The sequence below is a fragment of the Orycteropus afer genome, unplaced genomic scaffold (assembly GCF_000298275.1).
Source record: "Orycteropus afer afer isolate SDZICR_OR568_19922 unplaced genomic scaffold, OryAfe1.0 scaffold00392, whole genome shotgun sequence".
NCBI classification, from domain to species: Eukaryota; Metazoa; Chordata; class Mammalia; order Tubulidentata; family Orycteropodidae; genus Orycteropus; species Orycteropus afer.
The window spans coordinates 2,726,375-2,749,714 of record NW_006921979.1 but is presented as its reverse complement, the minus strand read 5'-3'; the positions used below and the strand labels follow the sequence as shown (position 1 = coordinate 2,749,714).

Below are 23,340 nucleotides of genomic sequence, written 5' to 3'. Positions count from 1 at the left end.
TTCAAGAAGATGGATTGATACGGTGGCTGCGATGATGGGCTCAAGTATAGCAGGGATTGTGGGGCTGGCGCGGGATCGGGCAGTGTTTCGTTCTGCTATGCATGGGGTCACTATGAGTCGGAAACGACTCGACGGCACTTAACAACAACAACAACAATCAATAAATAGCTTTAGATTATGTAGTTGCTTTTGTTTCATTTTTAAGTTTAGACAGCCTTTGGATCTAGTGGGTCTCAATGGGGATGGTATTGCTTCCAGGTGGTGGTGGCAGAGTGATAAGGAGAAAAGTTTTCAAAAATATATCAGCCCTTTAGGCAGTATTTTCACAGGGAGATAGCTCAGAGGGCAGAAATGATTGGAAAAGACACAGGGAAAAGGCAACCACGGGAAGTGGGAAGAGAGCTGTTGCTTTATGGGCATGGCAATCAATGTCACGAAACAAAATGTGTATGAACTGTTGTATGGAAAATCAATTTGTAAACTTTTATCCAAATTACAATAAAAAATAAAAAGAAATGCGCCCTTTAGGTCATCAACATGATTGAGGGGTGCTACTGGAATTTGTTGGGTGGGGAACAGGGATCCTAGATAACCTGCAGTGTATGGCGTATCCCTCACAGCAATGGTTTGTCCCACATCCTATATGACTTTTAGAGGTTCTACACAGGTTTCAGCTCTGGTGGTGCATTTGGCTGCTAACAAAAGGTCAGCCACTCTGTGGTAGATGAGGCAGTCCACTACTGTAAAAATTTACAGCCTTGGAAATCCTGTGGGGTAGCTCTCCTCCATCCTCTAAGGTCACTATGAGTCAGAATTGATTCAATGGTAGTGAGTTACAGGTTTCATGTAAGAGGAAAAACCTGTTCATAATGTACAGATCAGAACCTAAGTTTTTTTTTTTTTTTAATAGGTGGCAAACTTTAAATTCAAGATATATTGCTGAATTCAATATAAGAGATTAGTATAAGACAAATAACGTTACTGGAAATAGGCCTTTGATAGGAAGTAATTAATTATTTTATACAGAGATTAATCATGGCGAGGTGGCACTTCCTTAAGGGCTGGTAGGAATTAGGAAATTGATCAGATACTTTTTCTCTGCAGAGGGATAAATACTTAGAACACCTTAATTAAACACATTTTATTTTAGGTTTCATAGACTATGTAAAGGTATTTAGGTTTTTAACTCCCCCCACCCCCAGCAGGTCAAAACTCTAGCATCCAAAAAAAAAAAAAAAATCAACTTTACCATAGGTGACAGAAGAAGTCTCTACAACTGGTGAAGTTAAAGGCTCTAACCCCAGCCCACGGAATCAGGGAGCAGGTGGGCACTGCCAGGGCAGTAAGTTAGGAAGCAGCAGGGTTGGTGGTGGAGTGCAGGCTGGGGCTGACTTCTGGGTGGGCATCAGCTGTCGATGACCCACTCCAGCTTCTGCTCCATCTCGAGGAGCATCTGCACACTGTCCAGCACCATCTGCATCAGCTCCACCTCGCAAAATCCCAGGTAGTCACCTTGGAGATGGCAAAGGCCCTGCCCACAGTAGCCGTGTTCACACCACCTGTGCCTTACTTCTGAAACCAGCCACTTGAGCACCTCTGGGAACTTCTCCTGCTTGCCCAGATGGGGCAGCTTGCTCTGCACATCTGCCTGAAGCCCACAGCCCGGGCTGGATGGGTGGGTGAGGCTGTAGGGCTTCTTTTTTTTTTTTTTTTTTTAAATGAAATTTTAATAAACATATAATACAAATTTTCCAGGCAAACAGCTATTATGTAAACTGAATACAGATTTATTTTATTGCTGAGGAAACTGAGAAATGGTTGGGGGACAATCATTCAACCATGTTGGGGAAAGTCCTATCACTGGAGGCAGAACTGCTCATGGTGTTTCAGTCATGCTTTACCGTCCTCACCTGAAACTGCCATGCTGATTCCATGAAGTGCAAGCATTCAACCACTTCATTGTTTTCCAGGGTATTCTAATAAGTAAATCCTGGAGGATTTACCTACACTTACTATAAATTACTTCACATTTTTTTTATTACAGGGCACTGTAGTGATCATTTTCTGAAATTACATAAGTAGGTAGGTTATATCATCAATGGACTTCACTTCAAGGCAGTGATGGGGGTTTATAAAATATTGATTGTAAAAAAGACATATTGGAGCAACAAGATGGAAACAACCTAAGTGCCCATCAACTGAGGAATGGATAAACAAACTGTGGTATATAACAAGGATATTATGCAACTCTAAATAATAATGTAGAATCTGCAAAACACCACATAACATGGATGAACTTGGAGGACATTATGCTGAGTGAAATAAGTCAATCACAGAAAGATAAATATTGTATTAGTCCAGTATTGTAAAAAATCAAGGAAAGGTTTATACATGGAAAGAAACTTTCTTTGTTGGTTACCAGGGATGGAAAGGAAAGTTTCTAGATAGATTGGAGGGGAAAAAAAAAGATATATGTAGATATAGCTATATATAGAGAAACCAAAGATTAGTAGTGGTTATTAGGGGTAGGGGGAGGGGGAAAGGGGAAGCTTTTGCTTGGGGGGCATTGAGTTTATGCTAATGGTGGTGGAATGTTTTGAAAAAGGGTAGCAGTAACTGTGGCACAATGTGAAAAATGTCAACAGTGTCCCTGAGCTGTAAATGTAGAAGTTATGTTGGCGAATGTCTTGTTATGTATGTTTTCACCACAATAAAAGTAGAATAAAAAAAAGGACGTATTAGGGCTGGTAGGGTATTTGAGATTATATTCAAATACTTGATTGGGGGAAGGAAGGAATAAAAATTTTACAGTGTATTTTTTCCCTAGGGTTTACTAACAACCTTTTATCTCCCATGTGCATAGTACTACGGTAGGTGATCCTTCAAGCTCTTTCATAATATGTTTCCTAGGATTCTGTCCTTGGGATACTGTGCGTTCTATGTAGACACTATGCAGATACTGACCAGATGGCTCCTCCCCTCTGGACGTAGAAGTCACGCAGGCCTAGTCCTCCAGAAACTTTAGGTCATTGCTTCTCAAACATCTGTGGTGAAGAACTGCTGTTTAAAAAAATTCCAATCTGTCTCAGACTAATACTTTCAGAAAATGCAAAAATCACAGGCATGGATGTTGTGGCAATGTCAAATTGCTGTAGGTTTCTGAACACATACTCTCAATTTCTGTATTTATTTAATGCAGACCAGTGAATTTGCAGATCAGAACCACTCTACAGACCACACTTTTGAGCAGCAGTACTCTAGGCCCTTGCACATCACCAGTCTTTCTGAATCAGGAAATAGGTAAAAAGTACTTTAGGTATTGATGGGAAATCATCTCAGGAATGAAGACAGAAATAAAGATTGTAATTTAAACAAAATAAAACTCATCATCAAGTCAATTCCAATCATGGCAACTCTGTGTGACAGAACTGCCCGATGGGATTTTCTTGGCTGTAATCTTTATGAAAGCAGATCACCAGAACTTTCATCCATGGCACCACTGCGTGGGTTCCAACCACCAACTTTCAGAGTAGCAGCTGAATGCTAACTGCTTGCAGCACTACCTGGGACCCTGGGGAGTTATCTCAGGAATGAGGTGGGAATAAAGATCATAATTACATCCTGCAAAAAAATCAGCCAAAAAAAAAAAACAAAAAACAAAAAAAAACCCGGCACAATTATAGGTTCAAGAGGTGCACAAAGACTCCTTAGTACTTAGGGCAAACAAGTGGAATGAGAAACAACTGTGTTTTAAGAACGAGAATGTTATAGCCAGAGTGCCTATGTTCAGAATCTTGGTTCTTAATTAGTGTAGGACTCAGAGCAAGTTACTTAACCATTCTGTTTCATTTTTCTGTAAGATGGTGATAATAATAATAATTACTTCATATGGCTGTCTTAAGATTAAAAAGAGTTAATACATGACCAGCACCCAACACATAGTAAGCGTTATATAAACGTTGGCTGTGCATAGGAAGGAGTATCAGCATGGGAGTTAGGGAAGGAGGGCAGATAGGAAGGAGGTGAGGTAGAAATACATAGTTTTCTTTTCTGTACTTTGGGCCTGGCTAGTTTGAATGGGAGTTTTTTTGTTCTGGGGAGCTCTGGTGATGCTGCTGTTAAAGCATTAGGATACTAACTAGAAAGGTCAGTGGTTCAAACCCAGCAGTCACTCCATGGGAGAAAGATGAGGCAGTCTGCTCTTGTAAAGATCTACAGCCTTGGAAATCCCATCAGAATCAATGGCAGTGGGTTTGGTTTATTTTTCTTTGGGTTTTGTTTTGTTCAGTTGTACAAAATGTCTTAGTAAAATAGGGTATTACGGAGAGCTGCCTTTTATGTCTTAAAAAAGAATTGCTCAGCTTTTGTTACTGGGGAAATTGCTGCTGGTAGAAACCCAGAAACCATCTATCCAACCACCTACTGGACATCTTCATATAGATAGCCTACAGACCATGAACTGAGCCCCCAGTGGAACCCTTATCTCCAAACCAATATCCATCTTCCTAGTAATTTTTATCTCTGTGAGCTAGCACCATCACCAAGCTATTGAACGGGGTCATCCTTGACTCCTCTGTTTATCCTCCTTACCAGAGGTGATGATTTCTCCTCTGAGGCACTCTTATATCGATGACCCTGAATAAACAACACATCTGAACTTCATCTGGGTCCATAATTTAATTGAAAGGAGCAGGATTGACATTATGCCCGTTCTGGGCTTAAGCTTTAAGAAAGCCTAGCAGCATTTGCTCTTGTGCTCTTGGGAACTCCAAGCTGCCATGTAAAACCACATGGAGACAGATCTTAAGAATACATTGGAAGAAAACCAAGGAGTCCAGCTGACAACTGGAACTAAGGTTCCAGACATGAGCCCAGTGGAGCTGCTCCAGCCTGGCCCCAGCTGTCTAAACTCTCCTAGCTAAGGCACAAGACATGAGTGAAGAAGCCACTTTGGATGCCCCAGTCACTCAGAGACACCATGTGGAACAGACACAAGGTAACCATTTCTACTGTGCCTTGCCAATTTCTTCATCTACAGCAATGTGAAAAATAATCAAATGGTTGTTTTAAGCCACTAAATTTTAGGGTGGCCTGGTGCACAGTAATAAATGACCTAAATACTCCTTTTAACAATGTGTTTGAATAGGCATTCATCTGGCCTTGCTTTTATTTCTGAGGGAACTTCCTGACCAATCTCCTTGCTTTATTAAAATGCCATCCCCTCCAATATATCTTCCATGTTGATGTCAGAGTATCATTTTAAGCTCTTATTTCTCCACTGTTCATAATCCTTCTTTCACATCCTTTAGATTAAAAACTCCTTAGCATTCTAGATTTATGTGATGTCTCTCATTTCTTTCTTCTCTATTTCCCCATCCTACTTTTGCACCCTATGCTCCAGTCATATGAAACCACTCGCCACCACTGAACACCATGATCTTTCTGTACCTTTGTAATGCTTTTCCTTCTTACTAACACATCCTCTCCCCTCCTCCTCCAACCTAGGAAGCTTTTTCAAAATGTCTCAGGGATTACTTCCTCCAAGTTTTCCTTGAAATTCCCCAATCCCAGTTTGTGTTAGATGCCCTTTCCTTGTGTGTCTTTATCACACTTTTTATATTAAGAATATGAGTGATTATTTTGTCAACCCTCCTAAGGCATATAGCTAGTATCATTCTAGAGGCATCAGAGAGAAATTAATTCATTATATATAATGAATACCTTAGGGCTTAATTCTCTAGGAGGGAGGAGTTGTTCCCCGAGAAGGGCTGTTCTAGATTATAAAGTTTTTTTAGGACAAGGACAGACTGCGATCATTATTACTAGCACAGGGCTCAGTTCACATTCATTCATTACATCAAAAAACATGTGAATAGTACCATTCTCAAAGGAGCTCAAATGACAAACACAGAAATAATCCCAAGTTTTTAATATCTGAGAACAAATGCCCACATTTTTCAAGATGCAGTCTCTGCAACACATCTTAACCAATTAAGTAATTTATGTGTGTCACAGAGTTCGTCATACAGTAAGCACCCAATCACTGTAGACTTGGCTATTCCTTTCATTTTCAAATGATCTCTCCATCTTGAGCTGTACTCACTAGGCTGTGCACTGTCACCCAGTGACTATAACCAAGTTGGAGTTCCAGAGCTGAGAACGACTACTTTGAATGACCATACTGATAATCTTGTGAGAGAGACTATGTCAATTACAATTTCATTCCACGTTTAAGAGAAAACCCTTACTTTGTTATAAGTTCACTTTGAAAATTCAGACGGTGACATGGAGACTAAGAAATAAAACCTTTATCATAAAGTTTCAAGAAATATAAGGAATATAAATACAATAAACTTGCAGTAGGTATCCAACCAAACTTTTATTGGGGTTTTATTGCAATCTACTTTCAGTAATAAGGGGAAAGTAACCAAGAACTCTGATCATATTTTATTTAACAAAACAGTTTCTCACGAATGCTTAAGGTAAGCATTATCGTCAGCTCAGTTTCCAGTATCAACTTGAGTACTTCATTATGGAAATTTATGCCAGAATGACAATAGTAAGGCATTGCAAGATTCTAAATCATCTAAGATTAACTGTAATTTACAGATTATAATTTTTAGGGCAATAAAGTATACTAATATTCTATAATAAATAAGGATTTTAAAAAATGTGTTGCTTAGCCCTTGTTTAACTAAATTCAATTATTAGCTTACTCTTTAAGTACTCCAGTTAATAAAGGTTTGATTGTACTTCAAGAACTCTGACTTTTCCAAAGATAATAAAATTACTTATTTGTTATGACAAAAATTAAGCTGAAAAGCACATTCGCACTTGTCCTTAAAAGCATGTTTACATCATATATGAGATTACCTCTGGAGACACGGCTAATCTGGAAAAAAAGAGATATATGCAAAGAACAACTAGAGGGCAATCTTCCTATCCCCACTTCCTCCAAAAAGCCACACTTGGCCTCAGCGTAAAAGTTTTATTTTATTGCCATGCTACAAAATGTATGAAGTTGGCACTGGTAGGGAGAAATGAGAACAAAGAGTGGAAAGGGATAGAGGGCAAACGATGTTGTTACATATACAACAAGGTTTTATTTTAATTAACAGTGGTAAATTTTGCCAATATAAAAAATGCAAACCAAAATTTAAAATGCTGATATGAAACAGCATTAAAAATACAACTTATGCATAGTACAGCATCACATCTTTTACTAGAGAAATATGGAATGTTTATAAAAGAAATTAATCATGGGGGTAAAATTCATATACAATTTGGCAATGGTAGTCCCACTGTTAGACAACTCTTTATAAAAGAAAAATTAAAAATCTTATAAGCTACCTTTATACAAAGTTGCTAAATTTATGCCTTTATGTAGGAAAAAAAACCCTTAACATTTATAATGCAGATTAGGACATACAATAATTTTACAATAATATACAATGTACTGAAAATAAAAACACAACACAAAATTTGTCTTTTATAAAAGTATATTTTGCATTTACTAATGCAAATGTGGCACACTGGTGACTACTGTACTATTAATACCAGTCTGTTTCCATCTATAATTATCCAATTGTCATAGAATTGTAACTGTCATGATGCTACAAAAGAATTGTGTTATACCCCCCAAAAATGAGGAAGTAGGGATGGGGAAAAGGGAAGGAAAGAACAGGGAAGATTGAGAGGGTGCTGGTTCAGGCAGAATATACTGTGGTATGTCGTAAAAGATTTGTTAATTTTTCAAGCCAAAAACATATCTATACATTCTGTATTTTGTACCAATGCCTTTATTCAAATTTGGCAAACATCAGGGAAAAGATAATTAGTACCATATACCTCACATATCAGAAATATGAATGAGATGGCAATACATCAGCTATTTCTGTATGATGTCTCTGATGGTAGGTCTATTTCAAGGAGATATATACACACACACATACACATGTATATACATATATATACACATACATGTACATACTATACATACACACTACACATTGCACAAAACACTAGGGCATTATGGGTATTTAGAATGGACAGTATAGGGGAAAGCAGGAAGTACTTTTTAGCTTGTAAAAATCTTTACCTTGAGGCAAAATATGGTGGCACATTGCTGGGAATTTATTAAAACATAAGGCCCCTGTCCCATTTTTAATAGAACATTATTGAGGTACATTTTTATATGCTTTGCCACAGGGTTGCTTGTTTTTTTTTGGGGTGGGGGTGGTATGACAAACATACACTAACTTGACTTACTCTTATATTGAACTGTGGGTTCAACAATACTATCTATAAAAACAAAGACTGCTTGGCAAATTTTCCTAAGTCCCAAATGTGATCTATTCTGGATATACTGGGAAGTGAAAAGCTTTTTGCTTAGTCTTCAAGAGTAAAGTGCGTATCTCATCACTCCGCAGCAGCAGTAAATAAAGGGAACAATTTGCCAATCTTCTTGGGGGAAAGGAAGGCACCATATTTTCATTTTAAAGGAAGATGAAACTGTGATATATGATACTAACAAAAAACACAGGAAACACCCACATCTGCTTTCAACCTTGGTCTGGGATAGATGCCATCATGATCTACACTGACAGAAGAGGATTCCACTTGGGGAAAGCATGAACAATGATTGTATTTCCAGAACCAAACAGTGGAATCACACAGTTTCTTAAGAGTATAGAATATCCAAAACTAGGTTTGTCTCAGAAAACCTGAGACATAATGGCTACAATTAATTATATGCCAACAAAATATCTCACTCTAAAATGTGCCTAGTAATAGGAACATTCTTCCAGGAAAGAGCTTAATGCCCAGTACTAGACTACTTCAAGGGACAAATAGTGTTTCTAAATTACTTTTTATTAAATAGGAACACAGGTGACTTCCAGAAGACATCTAGAAATGAACACCAATTGTATGTATCTTCCTAATATGCATACAGTACCTAAAATCAAATTCTTAGCAGACAGATTGGTCCCATTTTCATTTTTAAAGCACATAGTATTTAAAGCATAAACTATAATGATTACATTGGAGTTACTAAAAAAATATAAAAACTAATTAAAAGCTGGAGGAAAAGATAAAAAGGAGAAGAGAAAGAAAGATAAGGGGAAAAAAAAAGTATCCAACCCCCAAAGTGAATAAATAGATCAGCCCTTTCATTTGGAGGTTAGTGTTCTGTCTTGACTGCCTGTTCTCAAAAACCATGTGCACTCATTCCATTGTAATTCTTATTCCACATTACAAAACCATCACATAAATTTGGCACAATTAGCAATCTACTCAGATGAAAGCACAAATGGAACAATATATTAAAAATGGAAACTCCACACCTATACCACTGATCTCTTTTTTAAAGAACAGCAAACTCTTTAGTAAGCACCAAGGTCACAGGAAAAAAAAAAAAAAAGAAAATCTGCTATGCACATAAACCAATGGCACTGAAAATGATGAAGACACCTTTAATAATTTATTTTCTTTATAATAGTACCACTCTATTGTTCTGCTAATCCACTATTGTATATGTTGGATGCTATTTGAAACTTTTTCTTGCTAAATTATCCTTAGTTATATCTGGTAGATCCAGATCATAATCTCATACTTCCTCATATTTAGAGAAAACAGTAAAATATTTTCTTCTCTCCACTCAACTTTCTCTTATATTCTCTAGTGTTTGGGAGACATTCTTGGTATTTCAAGAATTTCACATATGGACTCTCATCAGTTCATATAAACTTCAATTCATTCTAAATCCTTAAGTATGACACAGTCTCATTGTTACAAGACTTTCACTGTACCTGCTATGCTGGCAACAATATTAATATTCTACTGAAATCAAGAAGTAATCAAAGATCCAGCTATGAGTGAAAACACAGCAGAGCCGAGGAACACTACAGTGGGCAGAGTACAACTGCAGCCATGTAACTGAGTGAATCACTGCTAAAGTGCTGGGGAGCGTGCCCACAGAGAACACACAGTACCTTTAGAGAACTTTGTGTTAAAAGTACCTTTCTTTTTTTTCTCAGCTGCTAAAGAGATCACCTATGGACACATGTGAAATTAAAAATTGAGAAAATGTTTTATCAACTTGAAAAGTAAACAGCATATAAATAAATACTGGACAAGGGCAACCCTGTTATAGAATAACAGTAAGTTCCAAATGAACCTTCAAAATCATCATTTGACAAAAATGCAAACCAAACAACAATGAACATATAATCCAATCTCAAAACTATGTACAAACTCAGACATTTTAAATTGAAAAAGACATTAAGTAACACAGTAAGACATCCCAAACACCAAAGGAAAAAACTGAAGGTAAATGGAAACCTAATGGCAAAAATACCTCCTCCAGAAAACAATGCCAATGTTAATAAGCTAAGAGAGGAATTTTCAAGAGATCATGGTTCATATTTTCGAATGTTTTTGGGTAAAGTGACCTGAGACTAATTTTTGAGCCAATTATGATTTTGATTAAGATATGTGGGCATGCCCTTCAAATGCCATCATGAGATGAGTAAACAGAAAATGTTTTCTCCTTTTTGCCTTTCTAACACACCAACAGCAAACCATGATCATGGACATAGGATTCTTTCTAAAAACACTGAAGGCCAAGGAGCTGACTGGCATATAAGGAGGTGTGGTACTTGTATTTCCTTTACCTATGTTTTGGCTCAAGTCAAAAAGCCGTTAAGCAAGGAAATAAAGGATTCCTCACGTTACATGCTGGAAGCCACACGCTGTGACTGGTGAATCTACAGATATTACTTTCAAAGCCTAGAGTTACCTGTTAGCAATGCACTTTATCAGGAGGCTTTATAAAATGTTTTAAATGCCAACCATGACTTAGACATGAATAATATGCATAAGTCCAGAATATTGATAAAAAGCAACCAGCATGTCACTCACTTCAACTTTCATTTTAAATAGGCACTGTGAAAATGGGAATGCTGCTGTACAATAATGAGTAGTATATAATGAAATTAGTGTTCTTTAATGAGTACCTGCTCTACATTAATTCCCTTTTGTTAAAGAAGCACATGAAATATTCAGAAAAATTTTTTATCAGTCTATAAAAGGAGTTAGTGTTTAGAAATGAAAATGAAGCACTTGCATCTTCATTTTTAAAAACTTCACAAAGGTGCAAACAATAAAATGCTTTCCAGGTTCACATGGGCAGATCAGTACTATTATGTCTAGTTTTCCTAGATGTACCATCATCTCGTGGCAGTGCTTTCTGCAAATTTGACATAGCAGCAGTTCTCTCGATGTCTATCACAGCATACAACTCTGTGCGCCTGGTAGGGGTTTGTGGAAGGGGAGTGGTAGGTGTTTTTGGAGTCTGAGGGTTGTCGGAGTCACTGCCACCTTCCAAGTCAACCTGTATGTAATTGAGCTGCCTGTGTTCTAAACTTGGGCGTCTGATATCAAAGTTAAAGACTGTCGGTGTACAGTCCCGACGCCTTGAATATTCTATTTTGTGAGCACTTGCTGGCACTGTTACATTCTCTGTATTTACATAGTTATGCATTGGATCTAGATTATTATGGTAGCCATTTAGAGATGGAGTCTTTGGTCCCAAAGTGTCATCTTCATCCCTACTTAGTTTGCGGGCTTCCCAAACAGGAGGCAAAGATGGTAAATTTTCATAGTTTAATAATGCAGTTCTCCTCTGAGCTGAGTTGTTGATGTTCTGGGTATCTGAGGTACTGGTGGATGTCAGACGACCTCTCCTGACCCCTGAGGCACTAGGGATAGATAGCCCATTTATATTTTCATACACTAGTTTATTAACAGAGGGTGTATCTCTTCGTTCATCACTGTCGTATCCAGTGTCCCATTCTGTGTTATTTGCTCCACTTCCACTAACTTGATCTCTTCCAAGTTGCTCTAGTTTCTCTTTTTCCATTAATTGTTTTTGCACAGGAGTTGGTCCTAAAACAAATTTGACTCCTTCGGGCTCAAGAAGAATCTGAGGGTCCCTGTCCTCAATACTACTTGCTTCCTCTTTTGGCGTGTTGCTTTCAGCATTAGAAACTCTTGCCTCCAATGGGACGTGCACACTTGCTCGGTTTTTCCGCTCTTCTTGCATACCTGTAGTGTTGACATAAGTATGTACCTGAAAAGAAACAAGAAAGGGAATCAATAACTTGCTTAAAAAATGACAAAAAACACCTGACCACACCAGTTAATTTTATTGATTAACTTTCTAAATGCACTCCTACTTCAAAAGCTTTTATACCTGTTTTGATTTTTTAAAAACTAATTTTAAAAAGTGTATGTGTGTGTAGAAATGTCTTCCTAACTTAGTGAAAGAATATAACTACTTTAAAATAACATGCAGCATTATACTTGATGGTGAAACATATGAAACAGTCTGTTAAAAAAATAAACCAAGGAACAAAATAAGGATTATCATTTTGATAATGTCCTAGAAATTCTCACCAAACTATTTGTAATGGACTGAATTGTGTCCCCCAAAATATGTGTTGTAAATCCTAATCCCTAGGTTGGGCAATCTACTTCCCTAGTGTTACTGCTTCGGAAACCCAAGGAGGGGTTTCTATGAGTCGGTTCGACTCAAGGACACATAACAACAACATACTTGTGGATGTAATTCTGTTTGGGAACAATTTTCTTTTTTTATGTTAATGAGGCCTATCAGTATAGGATATGTCTTAAACCGATCATTTTTATTTTAAATTGTGATTTGGGTGAAAGTTTACAGAGCAAATTCACTTTCCATATAGCAGTTCACATACACTTTGTCTCACAACATTGACTACAATTTACCACAATGTAACAGCTCCCCCCAACTTCTTCCCGATAGTTACCTCTTCCCTGTGTCCATCCCTCCATGCACTCCTGCCCCCTGAAATGTCTACCTGTGAATAAACAGCCCTTCTTTCTCCCATGATTGTAAGGGAAACTATTAGCTATGTCTTTCTTTCTAAATTTCCAACATTTATGTTTATCTATAGAAGCGACTTTCCTATGATCTCATGAACCATTTTAATACTAAGTTTCATTTCCCTCAACATCTGCACTTAGGCAATACATACCAGCAAATAGATGCTATTTACTTTAATTCTTCACTACAAAAGTAATCTATAAATAGTGGAAGTTAATATTCAATGCAGAATACAACCTTTAAGGATTATTACAGTAACACTTTAACTCTACACAATCATTATCACGGTCATAGTAGCAAATACTTACTTGCTCCTCAGCCACAAGCAAAGGATGTGTAGATTCTTCACCTACTGAAGGTAGGCGTGCACTCCCCACTGAAGGGTGTCTGCTTGAAGGATGAGACGAGCCATCTCCAAATGAGGGATATCGGGGATATCCATTAGGTAAGTTCTGAGCAGCAAACCCTGGGGCTGAGAAGTTTTTGTTTATTTGTTTACGGAGAAAGGTAGGATATGGGGTGGGGAAAGAATGACAATCAAATCTGCACTGAGGGATTAAGGCAGGCATTTCTGGACAGATAGCATAAGTCAGGGCACAAATACTGCCCGCTCCATTTTCATACCTTAGATAATAGTGAGCATTTACTGTTTTCATATTTAAAATACTAAAAATGTTTATAGTTACAGCTAACTGTATTTTAAAATTGACAACCATTACATTTATATTAGCCAACAGTGACATTTAGTTTGTTAATAAAAACATGTCAATGAAAACAGGCACTTACTAGTAGGTGTTCGAGGTGTTCTGGGGACTTCCAATTCTGTCTGATGATTATTCCTTTCTACAACTGGCTCTTCTACGACATTTATACTATTATTTTGCATAATCTCTTGCAACATGTTGAATAATTCTTCTGCACGAGCACACTTAAAGGCAAAGATTCCTATAAATATAAACAGAAGGGGAAAATGGTTATTATTAAGCCTTCAAAAAAGCCACAGAAACACCTGTCAAAGAATAAACCTGCAAAGCAAGCATTGTGTGTACTATGAGCAAGGAAAGTCTTTTAAGTAAGTATCAATAAATGAATGATATTCCCAGGTTCAAAACATAAAACCCAAAAGGAAGTTCACAGAATAATGTGCATTTGTCTAAGAGTCCAAAACAAAGCCCACACAAACAAGGCTGCACACTACCGTGCTCTCCTTTCTCACAGCAGGGGAGCACAATTTGCCATTATCAAGGTGAGCACTTACCATTTCATAGGCCTTTTATTATGTGTTTTACAATGGTTATTTTGCTTAATTATCATAATAATTCTGAAAGACAGGTATTATTCTGGTTCACATAAAATAATTTGAAGTGCAGTAGAGGTCATGTAATTTGCCAACGTCATCTAGGTAGTAGGTAGCAAAGAATTAAACTAGGTTTGTTTGACTCCAGAAGTTTAGGCTCTTCCCCCCAAATCAAGGTATAACGTTAAAGACGTATAGTTAACTTACCAGGATTACTCATCTACTAGAAGTCTTAAAGTTAGCATGAGTCAAGATTCTTGACATAGAAAATATGCTTAATAAATATTTGTTAAATGTAATCCACTTATTTGGGAATTTTTTTATTTTAGGAGAAAATAAAAATATTAATTCAACTACTAAATTCACAGTAACCAGAAAAAAAAAATTAAATATGACAAAATCAGAGATTAAAAAATAAAGGTTCTACCTACCTTGTCCAGTTTGACACCTTCGACCGCTTTCAAAAGAGAAGAGATTTGAATCATAGCCATAGCGTCGCAGGCAGAGGTAGTGCCATTTTACCGAGTCACGTTTGCGGGTGTATAAAATCAATTCTGTGTCTGTAAGTTCCATTATGCCAGAACCTAACTCATTCCCATCATCATCCACATTAATGACCTAAAAAAAGAAAGTTTAATTAGTGCTAAGATAATTCCTCCACTTGATAGTCATCCAAATATTTCATTAATGCATCAGGAAAATGCATTGTTGCTCGTTGGTTCAGTTATTCACTCATTTGTTAGTTCATTCATCAAAGTGTATTTTACATGGATTATGCAGCAACGGTTCACATCTGCAAGGAACTCATATTCCTGCTGAGGAGTCAAGATATACAAACATAGAAAGTCAAGAGCACAAAACTGTATATGATCAACTGACAGATAAGTGTAATAGAGGCTGCAAAGGCAAAGAACTGTAGTTTAAAGCTACTGGAGAAGCCTTCATACAAGAGGAAAGACTCAGCTGGGCCTCAGGTATAGTTAAATTTAAATAGAAAATAAAAGGGCAAAGTTGGTTGGTAAGGAGTTGTAGGACACATCATAAAGATAAAAGCTAAGGCAGAAATGAAAGAAGGGACGCTTCAAACAAGATTGGTATAGATCATGTAAGGATGGGTTTTATATTGTAGAGGTTCAGAAACTGTCTAAAAACTAAGAATGATAGGTAACATTTATGGTGAACTTACTACGTGCCTGCAACTGAATGAAGTGCTTTACATGTATTTTTCTCATTTAATCCCCACACCAATCCTAGATGGCAGGAAACACTATTTCTCTACTGGTCAGAAACGGAACTAATTTGTGATAATGGAACCTATCAAAGGTCACAAAACTATGAAATAACAAGACTGTGACAAATTTAGATTTGTCTGATTTAGTGGCTATAATTTATAACAGATTGAGGTCAGATTACAGAACACACTAAGTAGCTTTGGATGAATAAGGAATAGACAGCAGTTAGTCTACAGATAGCAAAACACCTACAGAAGTATTAGTGAACAGTTAAATGCATGATGAAAGAGGAAGACGAAGTTTAAGACAACTGCAGGATGGATTACAGGGGTGACTGTAGGTAGGAACTAGTTAAGAGATTATCCAGGCTTGAAGTAATCAGGGCTTAGACTAGAAAGTAGTGACAGGACGGAAAAGACACCTTTAAAATGGCATTTTAGAGTAAGTATTACACAATTGTGTGGCTAACTGGATATAGAGGACCAAGGTAAAAGGAAAAGAGGCTATACTGTTATTACGAATGTATTTGTTGAAACATGAAAAGGCAGAGTAGGGAAAAAGAGAAATAAAGGGTATAGACATCCAAGTGAGGAGGTAAGCTATAGTCAGTGAAATAAAAGACGAACATCCAAGGAGGCAGTGAGACATATACATCAACTAGTTTTACTGACCTTAAACTTGTTCCGATGGTTATCTGGGACAGTGTCTTTATCTGGACAGCTACAACAGCTACCCATGGCTTCTTCAGAAGACCATGTGAGCTCTACATTAAAAAAAAAAAAAAAAGAAGTAATTTGGAAACAACTGTTAGATCTAGGATACAAAAATCATAAAACAGGAAAAGGAAATCATCTAACACACACCCTGTACCCCTCTTATGAGCTTATGAGGAAAAGAAAACCCAACAAGGTAGATGGCTTGTGTTAGATTTCACAGAACTAGATGGTGAATTTTGCTCAGTGACACTGACAATAAATTCTGTGACACAGCCTTCACAGAAGCCTCAAATTTTCAGTTTAATTAGCAAAGGTCTGCTGACCTAAAAATATCTAAAAAACAAAGCAATTTAACGCTTTATATATAATTCTATTTAAATAAAGTCACTCATGGAATTATTAGGAATTTCATGTCATTCATAAATTACCAAGGTTGGGGTGCTAGACTTCTGGCTTAACAGGTATTTTGATTTTTGTTATTTACTGTAGTATCTTTTAAGTACCCCATAAAATAGGAGTTCATTGGTAAATGAAACACATAAGCACACTTGGAATAGTATATTAGTAAGAAAGACAATTCAAATTCAAACACTAAAATAGCACATGGAATACTGTCAAACTGGTAAAGAATGTATCTTGGTTCTCTAGTGCTGCTACAACAGAACTACCACAAGTGGATGGCTTTAACAAACAGGCATTTATTCTCTCACAATTTAGGAGGCTACAAGTCCAAATTCAGAGTGCCAGCTCTAGGGGTTGAGTGAAGAGCCCTCCACCTTGGGCTTCAGCTCTGCCTCTTTGTTCCAGGCCCACTGGAGCAAGCTTGAGGCTTCTTCTGACTCGGGCAGCTGCAGACTGCTGAGGCTAGTGAACCCGAGGTCTGCAGGTAAAATGGCCTAAGGTCAGCTGGCAACACAGCAGACCATGAGTACAATCCCAAGATTGGAAGGCAACACGCAGGCCACTGGCATATATCTAGAAACTGGAGATGACTCAGCCAACCACAGGATCCAAATTTTGCCAAAAGCTAGAGACCTTTCTCAAAGCTTCTCAATATATACTAGAAGCAGGCCATACCCTGAAGACAGCTAAAAAGCTGCCAACAGCAGATTCCACATTGGAGTTGATTATACCACGTCCAATCTCATCATGGGGAATAACTGCATTCAACCATCAAGCTACTCAAAGCCATGGTCCAGCCAAGCTGACACACAACCTTAATTATCACAGAATGTCTACCTAATCCTTCTTTTCCATAGAAGGTTAGAGATTAGAGGTTATAGATAACTCTACAAACACTCGGGATGAATAAAAGGAAAAACCCAAAACATCACTTACAAATAAGGAAAAATACTAGAATGAATGTGACAATATTTGAAAAAGGAGGAGGCAAGAAAGCACAGGAAACCATTAAACATTAAAAACATAAATCTAGACTGAAACCTGTGGTTCTTCACCATCTTTAGGATAAAATTCAAAATTTATCAATATGACATAACTGGTATAAGTGACATATAAGGTCCTTCAAAGTCCACAGTTTTGCATAGTCAATGAAACATAGGTAACTATCTTTCTGGTACTGCTTGCTTTCAGTTAACAATATCTGAGATCAGCAATAACATTCTTCATTCTACATCCTCTTCTGAATCTAGCTTGCATTTCTGGAAGTTCTCTGTCAATATACTGCTGCAACCATTTCTGAATTATCTTCGGCACTGAATCTTGTCATGCTGAATGATCTGCGATTTTCCCAGAGTACCTCATTCTCTCACGTCCTTCACGCACGGCTCTCCTTTTGCTTCTTTCCTTTCTCAAGACTCAAGTCAGAGGGCAGTGCCTCCAGGAAGCCTCCCCTGACTTCAAATTAGGTTTCCCCCCAAATACCCAAGATATTCCAGCATCATACATCTATCATACTGTCTACTTAGTAGAAATTGTGATAGATTGCTTATTGATCTTCTTTCTTCCATTGTCACCTCCTTCACAGCAGGAATGGGTGTTATTCATGCCTGCACTCCCAGTGCCTAACACAATATCTATCACATAGTGGGTGTTCTAAACTTTGTCAAGTCAACTCCGACCCATGTGACCCCATGTACAACAGAATGAAACACTCTCAGGTCATGTGCTATTTTCATGATTGTTGGTATGCCTGAGTCCAATGCTGTGTCCACTGTGTTTCAGAACCTTCTCACTCAGGCGGGCTCATCTTCTAGCATTATATAAGACAATATTCTGTGATGATCCATACAGTTTTCATTGGCTAATTTCAGAATTACATTGCCATACCTTTCTTCTAGTCTTAGTCTGGAAGCTCTGTTGAAACTAGTCCATTATGGGTGACCCTACTAGTATCTGAAATACAGTGGTATAGTTTTCAGCATCATAGCAACAAGCAAGCCACAACAGTATGACAATCTGACAGACATGTAGTATATAAATGAAAAGAAAAGATTAAAAAAAAAAAAAAAAATTAAAGTTAAGCCTCATGTTATTTGGTATTTTGCTCTAATATGCCAGCCAGGTTCAGACACAGTCTGCACCTTTGAAGAGCCATAGTTTGAAAGGAAGAGACAGACATGTAAACAGTTATTTATAATGCTGGGTGGTACAAATGGTTAAGCAGTCAGCTACTAGAAGTTGGTGGTTTAATCCCACTCAGAGGCATCTTAGAAGACAGACCTCGTGATCTTCTTCCAAAAGGTCACAGTCTTAATGAAAACCCTATGGGGCAGTTCTTCTTTGCACAGAGAGTGGGCATGAGTTGGAACTGACTCAAAAGCAACTAACAACAACAACAAATGATAAAATTTACTATTAGAACTATTAGTGTGCACAGGGAGAAACTAACTTTCAGTTAGGTATAGTTCATTTAGTCATAGTCTCTATTGGAGCTGGGACTTAAAAGGTGATCAGAAACAGTATGCTAGGCAAAAAATAGAATTAGACACTTGTGACAGAAAAAGAGTATGTGCAGAGACAAAAGTTATGAAAGGTCACAGTGCACTAAGAAGAAAGTGAGGCGTGCAGTTTGACTGGAGTTCAGAGTAGGCATATATATACACAGCTATGTGCGTGCATGCACATATATTCATATATAATAAACCACATACAGGACATAGTTGCAGATACTTTTTAGAGACAACCAAACACCTTGTAAGGCTGGTTTTCTGGGTCTGAAGGCACAGGACCATAGTTTCATAGGACAACTCAGTTAACTGACATAGTACAGTTCATAAAGTACATGTTCCACATCACAATATGGTGAGTAGTGCTTGGCTACCACTACTAACCATTCTGTGATCAGGGCCACAATAGAAAAATACTGATAGAATGGGAGAAAAATGTGGAACAGAGCCCAAATTCTTAAGAAGTCCACACGTAAGGAGCTCTGGTGGCGTAGTGCCTAAAGCATATGACTGCTAACCAGAAGGCTGGCTGTTCAAATCCACCAGCCACTCCTCAAAAGGAAGGTTGGGCAATCTATTTCCGTATTGATTCCACCTCGAAAACCCAACAAGGGGTCACTATGAGTTGGGTCCGACTCAACAGGCATGCGTTTTTAGTGTGACTGGACCAGTGGAGGTTAGAGGACTCCCTTTGACTACTGTCCTGAGATATTCTGTAACTTTAAAATGAAATTATCTCTTGAGGTCACCTTTTAGCTAAATAACAGATTGGCTCATAAAATGAAGACTATCAGTTGAGAGTAATGAACTCCTCTAAAAAATCATCTGAGTTCAAATAGTCAAAATTACTCTAAAACAAAGATTAGAAGGTAAGAGGCCAGGGAAAGTAGAATACTTGAAATGGTACAATCAAAACAGAACGAATGAGAATGATGACCCATCACTGAATACCATGTGTAGAAACTGTTAAATGGGAACATAATTTGTTATATATACTTTCACCAAATACACAATAAAATTATTTTATTATTTTGTTTTGTGTCTTTCCACAATGTCAGGCTTATTAATACATAAGAATATCCACAAACTAGGGTGGCTGCCTCCACACATGAAGGACTTATGCAAGAGAAGGTAAACAGAGTTAGTACTTATCAGCCAGCATCAGGGATGAGCTTGTGTGGATGATCTCAATATCTGCAGTTCTTGTGATGTAATTTGTAGTGTGTAGTGACACTCTCTTCAACTTGGTCATGGCAATACTGATGTTTACTCTATTAGACTCCACGGAACGAAGCTTAGTAGAATAGAACCAGCACCAGGTTACTCAAGACAAGCTGCTGCTGCTGATCAATCCCTGGTACTGGGAGTCTCTAGAAAGTGCCAGCTACTACCCACACTGGCCACCGACGGCCTTACCTTAACCTCACTGACACCTTGGGCACTCCGAGCAGATTGAGTACCATGCTGCAAATGTATGGGTTCTGAGTGAGATCACTCTTGAGACTGCCTGCCTCGAGATGGAGTCTCCTCCATGAGACCTGGGTATGGTCTCGAGATAGTAAGAAACAACAGAGCATTAGCCACTCCACTGAGGGAGTGAGACTCTCGCTCCTGCGATGGCTCTGGTATTGCTCCAAGCTAATAAAATATTATTTAAAAAGGAAAAAAAAAAAAGATGCCTCCAGTGTTCTCACAGTAGAATGGGCATAACTCTTTCATGACATTTATCATATTCTATCGTAATGTTAAGACCCTGGTGGCACTATAGTTAAGCATTCGCTCAGTGGCTCCGCAGGAGAAAAGATCTGGTGGACTGCTACCATAAAGATTACTGCCTAGGAAACCTTATGGGCAGTTCTACTCTGTCATACAGGGTCACTATAATTTAGAACTGACCCAATGGCACACAATCACACTGTGTTTATCTGTCGGCATCATTCACTTCACGGTGATCTCTCTGAAGACAGTGACTCTGTCTTCTTCAATTTTTAGGGCACTAAGTATATGGTTTAAAATAGCACAAGCTCTATAAATGTTTAATAAATGAATGACTTATAGAATTATAGGAAGCAAAAGAATAAATAATAAAGATTAAAAAAAAAGAAGAAGCTGAGGGATAACTGACAGAAACATTAAAAACAAAAACAACAACAATAACAAAAAACACAAAAAAAATGGGGGGCGGGGGGCCCTTCTTGAACCTGCATATCCATTCTCACCCATGGCCTGCTCATGAATGTAAAAGTGCTAAAAGATTACCGTGGTGTGCTTTGTGCCTCAAAGGACTGTACTTAAACAATTTCTCAAAAGGAACAGAGAAATCTTTCTTCCACTTGCCACCTTCATTGGCATTCCATTAAGGTAAAACAACCCCTACGCTGGCAGGTATATGAATGGTGGGGCAACCTAACTGTGGACTCGAAGATCCATACTGAGTGTTTCAGATCAGTTCCATGCAACACAAAAAGCCTTGTGTGCCATGTCAAGGAGAATAGATTTTATCCTACACATGCTAAAAAAAAAGCCACTGAAGTATTTTAAGCAGGAAAATGACAAGGTCAGATCTGCATTTTAAATATATCAATCTGTAGAAAATTTAAGGGGGCAGGGGGTTATCTCAGATGAAACAAAATCAGTTAGGGATATTGAAAAATGAAACACGATAAAGGTGGTTAATTGCCTGTTAATGAAAGGTTGGCAGTTCAAATCCACCAGCTGCTCCATGGGAGAAAAGACCTGGTGATCTCTCCTGTGAAGATTTCAGCCTAGGAAACATTATGAAACAGTTCTACTCTGTCCTACAGAGTACCTATGAGTTGCAATTGACTCAATGACACTTAAAAACAAACAGTAGGGATAAAGAAGAAATGATCAATTAAAAATATATTTAGGAGGAAAGTCAGGCATTAGATGGCTAGGCATGCAGCAAGGAAGAGGCAGGTTTCAAGACTGGCAAATGAAAGGTGCTATTTTCATTACCTGATACAGGAAAAACCCAGTCTTCAAGTGGAAGTGATCGTGAATAGCACAGTTTCAGATATTTTAAACTGAGATTCCAGGGAACCAACAACTAGAGATATGCAATAGAGTTGAATGCACAAGAATGGGTTAGAGGAAGGAGAAAAAATGTTAGAACACAGGTAGTATCTGAAATTATAAAAATATAAGACACTGTTCAAGGACAGTATAAAAAGTGAGTTGAAACTCTGGGGAACACAAATGGGCTTAATTACGGGCATAGGGATAAGCCAGTGGAGAATAAAAATAACAACTCAGAATTAGAGGAAATAGTAAAGAGAGCTCAAGAGTGGAGGGTACCAGATTCACCAGCAAGATGGCAGACTAGGCATAAAGACTGCAAAGACCCTCTTCAACAAAGAAAAGGGAAACCAATTAACACAGATACAGAAGATAATCCTGGACCCCTGAGCCTTGAGGGGAAGGATATAGAAGTGGACTAAACCCCAACTGGAAGAAGAATTTGCATGAAAATACCAAAAAAGGAGACATACAGGCATGCGGTCTGGCAGCGATACTGAGCGATCCGGATGGCACAGACAGCTTGGAGATCCCCGAGTGGTGGTAGGACCTAAGAACTAACCAAAAAATCAGCCCTGCTAGCCAGGGACTGCACAGATCACTGTGCACGGTGGTTGGGGAATAAACGGAGAAGGTGAAGAGAAAGGCGGGCTGAGCTGTGGATTTTTGCTGGTCTGGAGGGCACCGCCATTTTGAAGGATTAAAGGCGGTTTGATTATTTTGGATATTTAAAGAGACAGCGCTCTAGCAGATTCCTGGGGCTTGTGAACTCGTTCTGCTTTCCAGCAACCCCAAGGACACTCCGGGCCCGCAAGACTGAAAAGTTTTTTTTGATGGTTATTCAATTGTAATTTGTGTCTAACTGAGTGGGAGACAACAGTCCCCATAAGACACAACCACACCCACAACTCCTGCAACTTCACTTACTGAGGAGAGCCACTACCTCCTTCTCCACCAATGGGCCAACGATAAAAACCACCAAGAAGAGCCTGAATCACCCTTGGCTGCTCTTCACAAACTGTTAACAGAGATCTAAATACAACAAAACCACAATGCCTCAGAGACAACAGACCATCACAGTCCACACAAAGAAGCAGGACAAAGTGGTAGAAACAAGGGAGCAGTATACGGACCCAGAACACATCCCTGAGGAAGAAGAAGCAGCATTGGAACTCTCTGATAAGGAATTCAAAAGAATTATCTTTAGGTATCTTCAAAGGATTGA

At 38.2% G+C, this 23,340-nt stretch overlaps 1 protein-coding gene across 1 annotated transcript in view; it reads right to left on the bottom strand.

The window, feature by feature from the left end:
* Nucleotides 1-11,179: 11,179 nt before the first annotated feature.
* The window catches only part of FRS2 (fibroblast growth factor receptor substrate 2), a 95,492-nt gene continuing 83,331 nt past the window's right edge, over nucleotides 11,180-23,340 (bottom strand). Inside the window, exons 3-7 of the mRNA XM_007953395.2 lie at nucleotides 16,123-16,214; nucleotides 14,651-14,837; nucleotides 13,709-13,867; nucleotides 13,231-13,394; nucleotides 11,180-12,130 (exon numbers count right to left, since the gene is read on the bottom strand). Of these exons, the coding sequence (XP_007951586.2) occupies nucleotides 11,180-12,130; nucleotides 13,231-13,394; nucleotides 13,709-13,867; nucleotides 14,651-14,837; nucleotides 16,123-16,214 (1,553 nt within the window). The remainder of the gene's footprint in view (nucleotides 12,131-13,230; nucleotides 13,395-13,708; nucleotides 13,868-14,650; nucleotides 14,838-16,122; nucleotides 16,215-23,340) is intronic.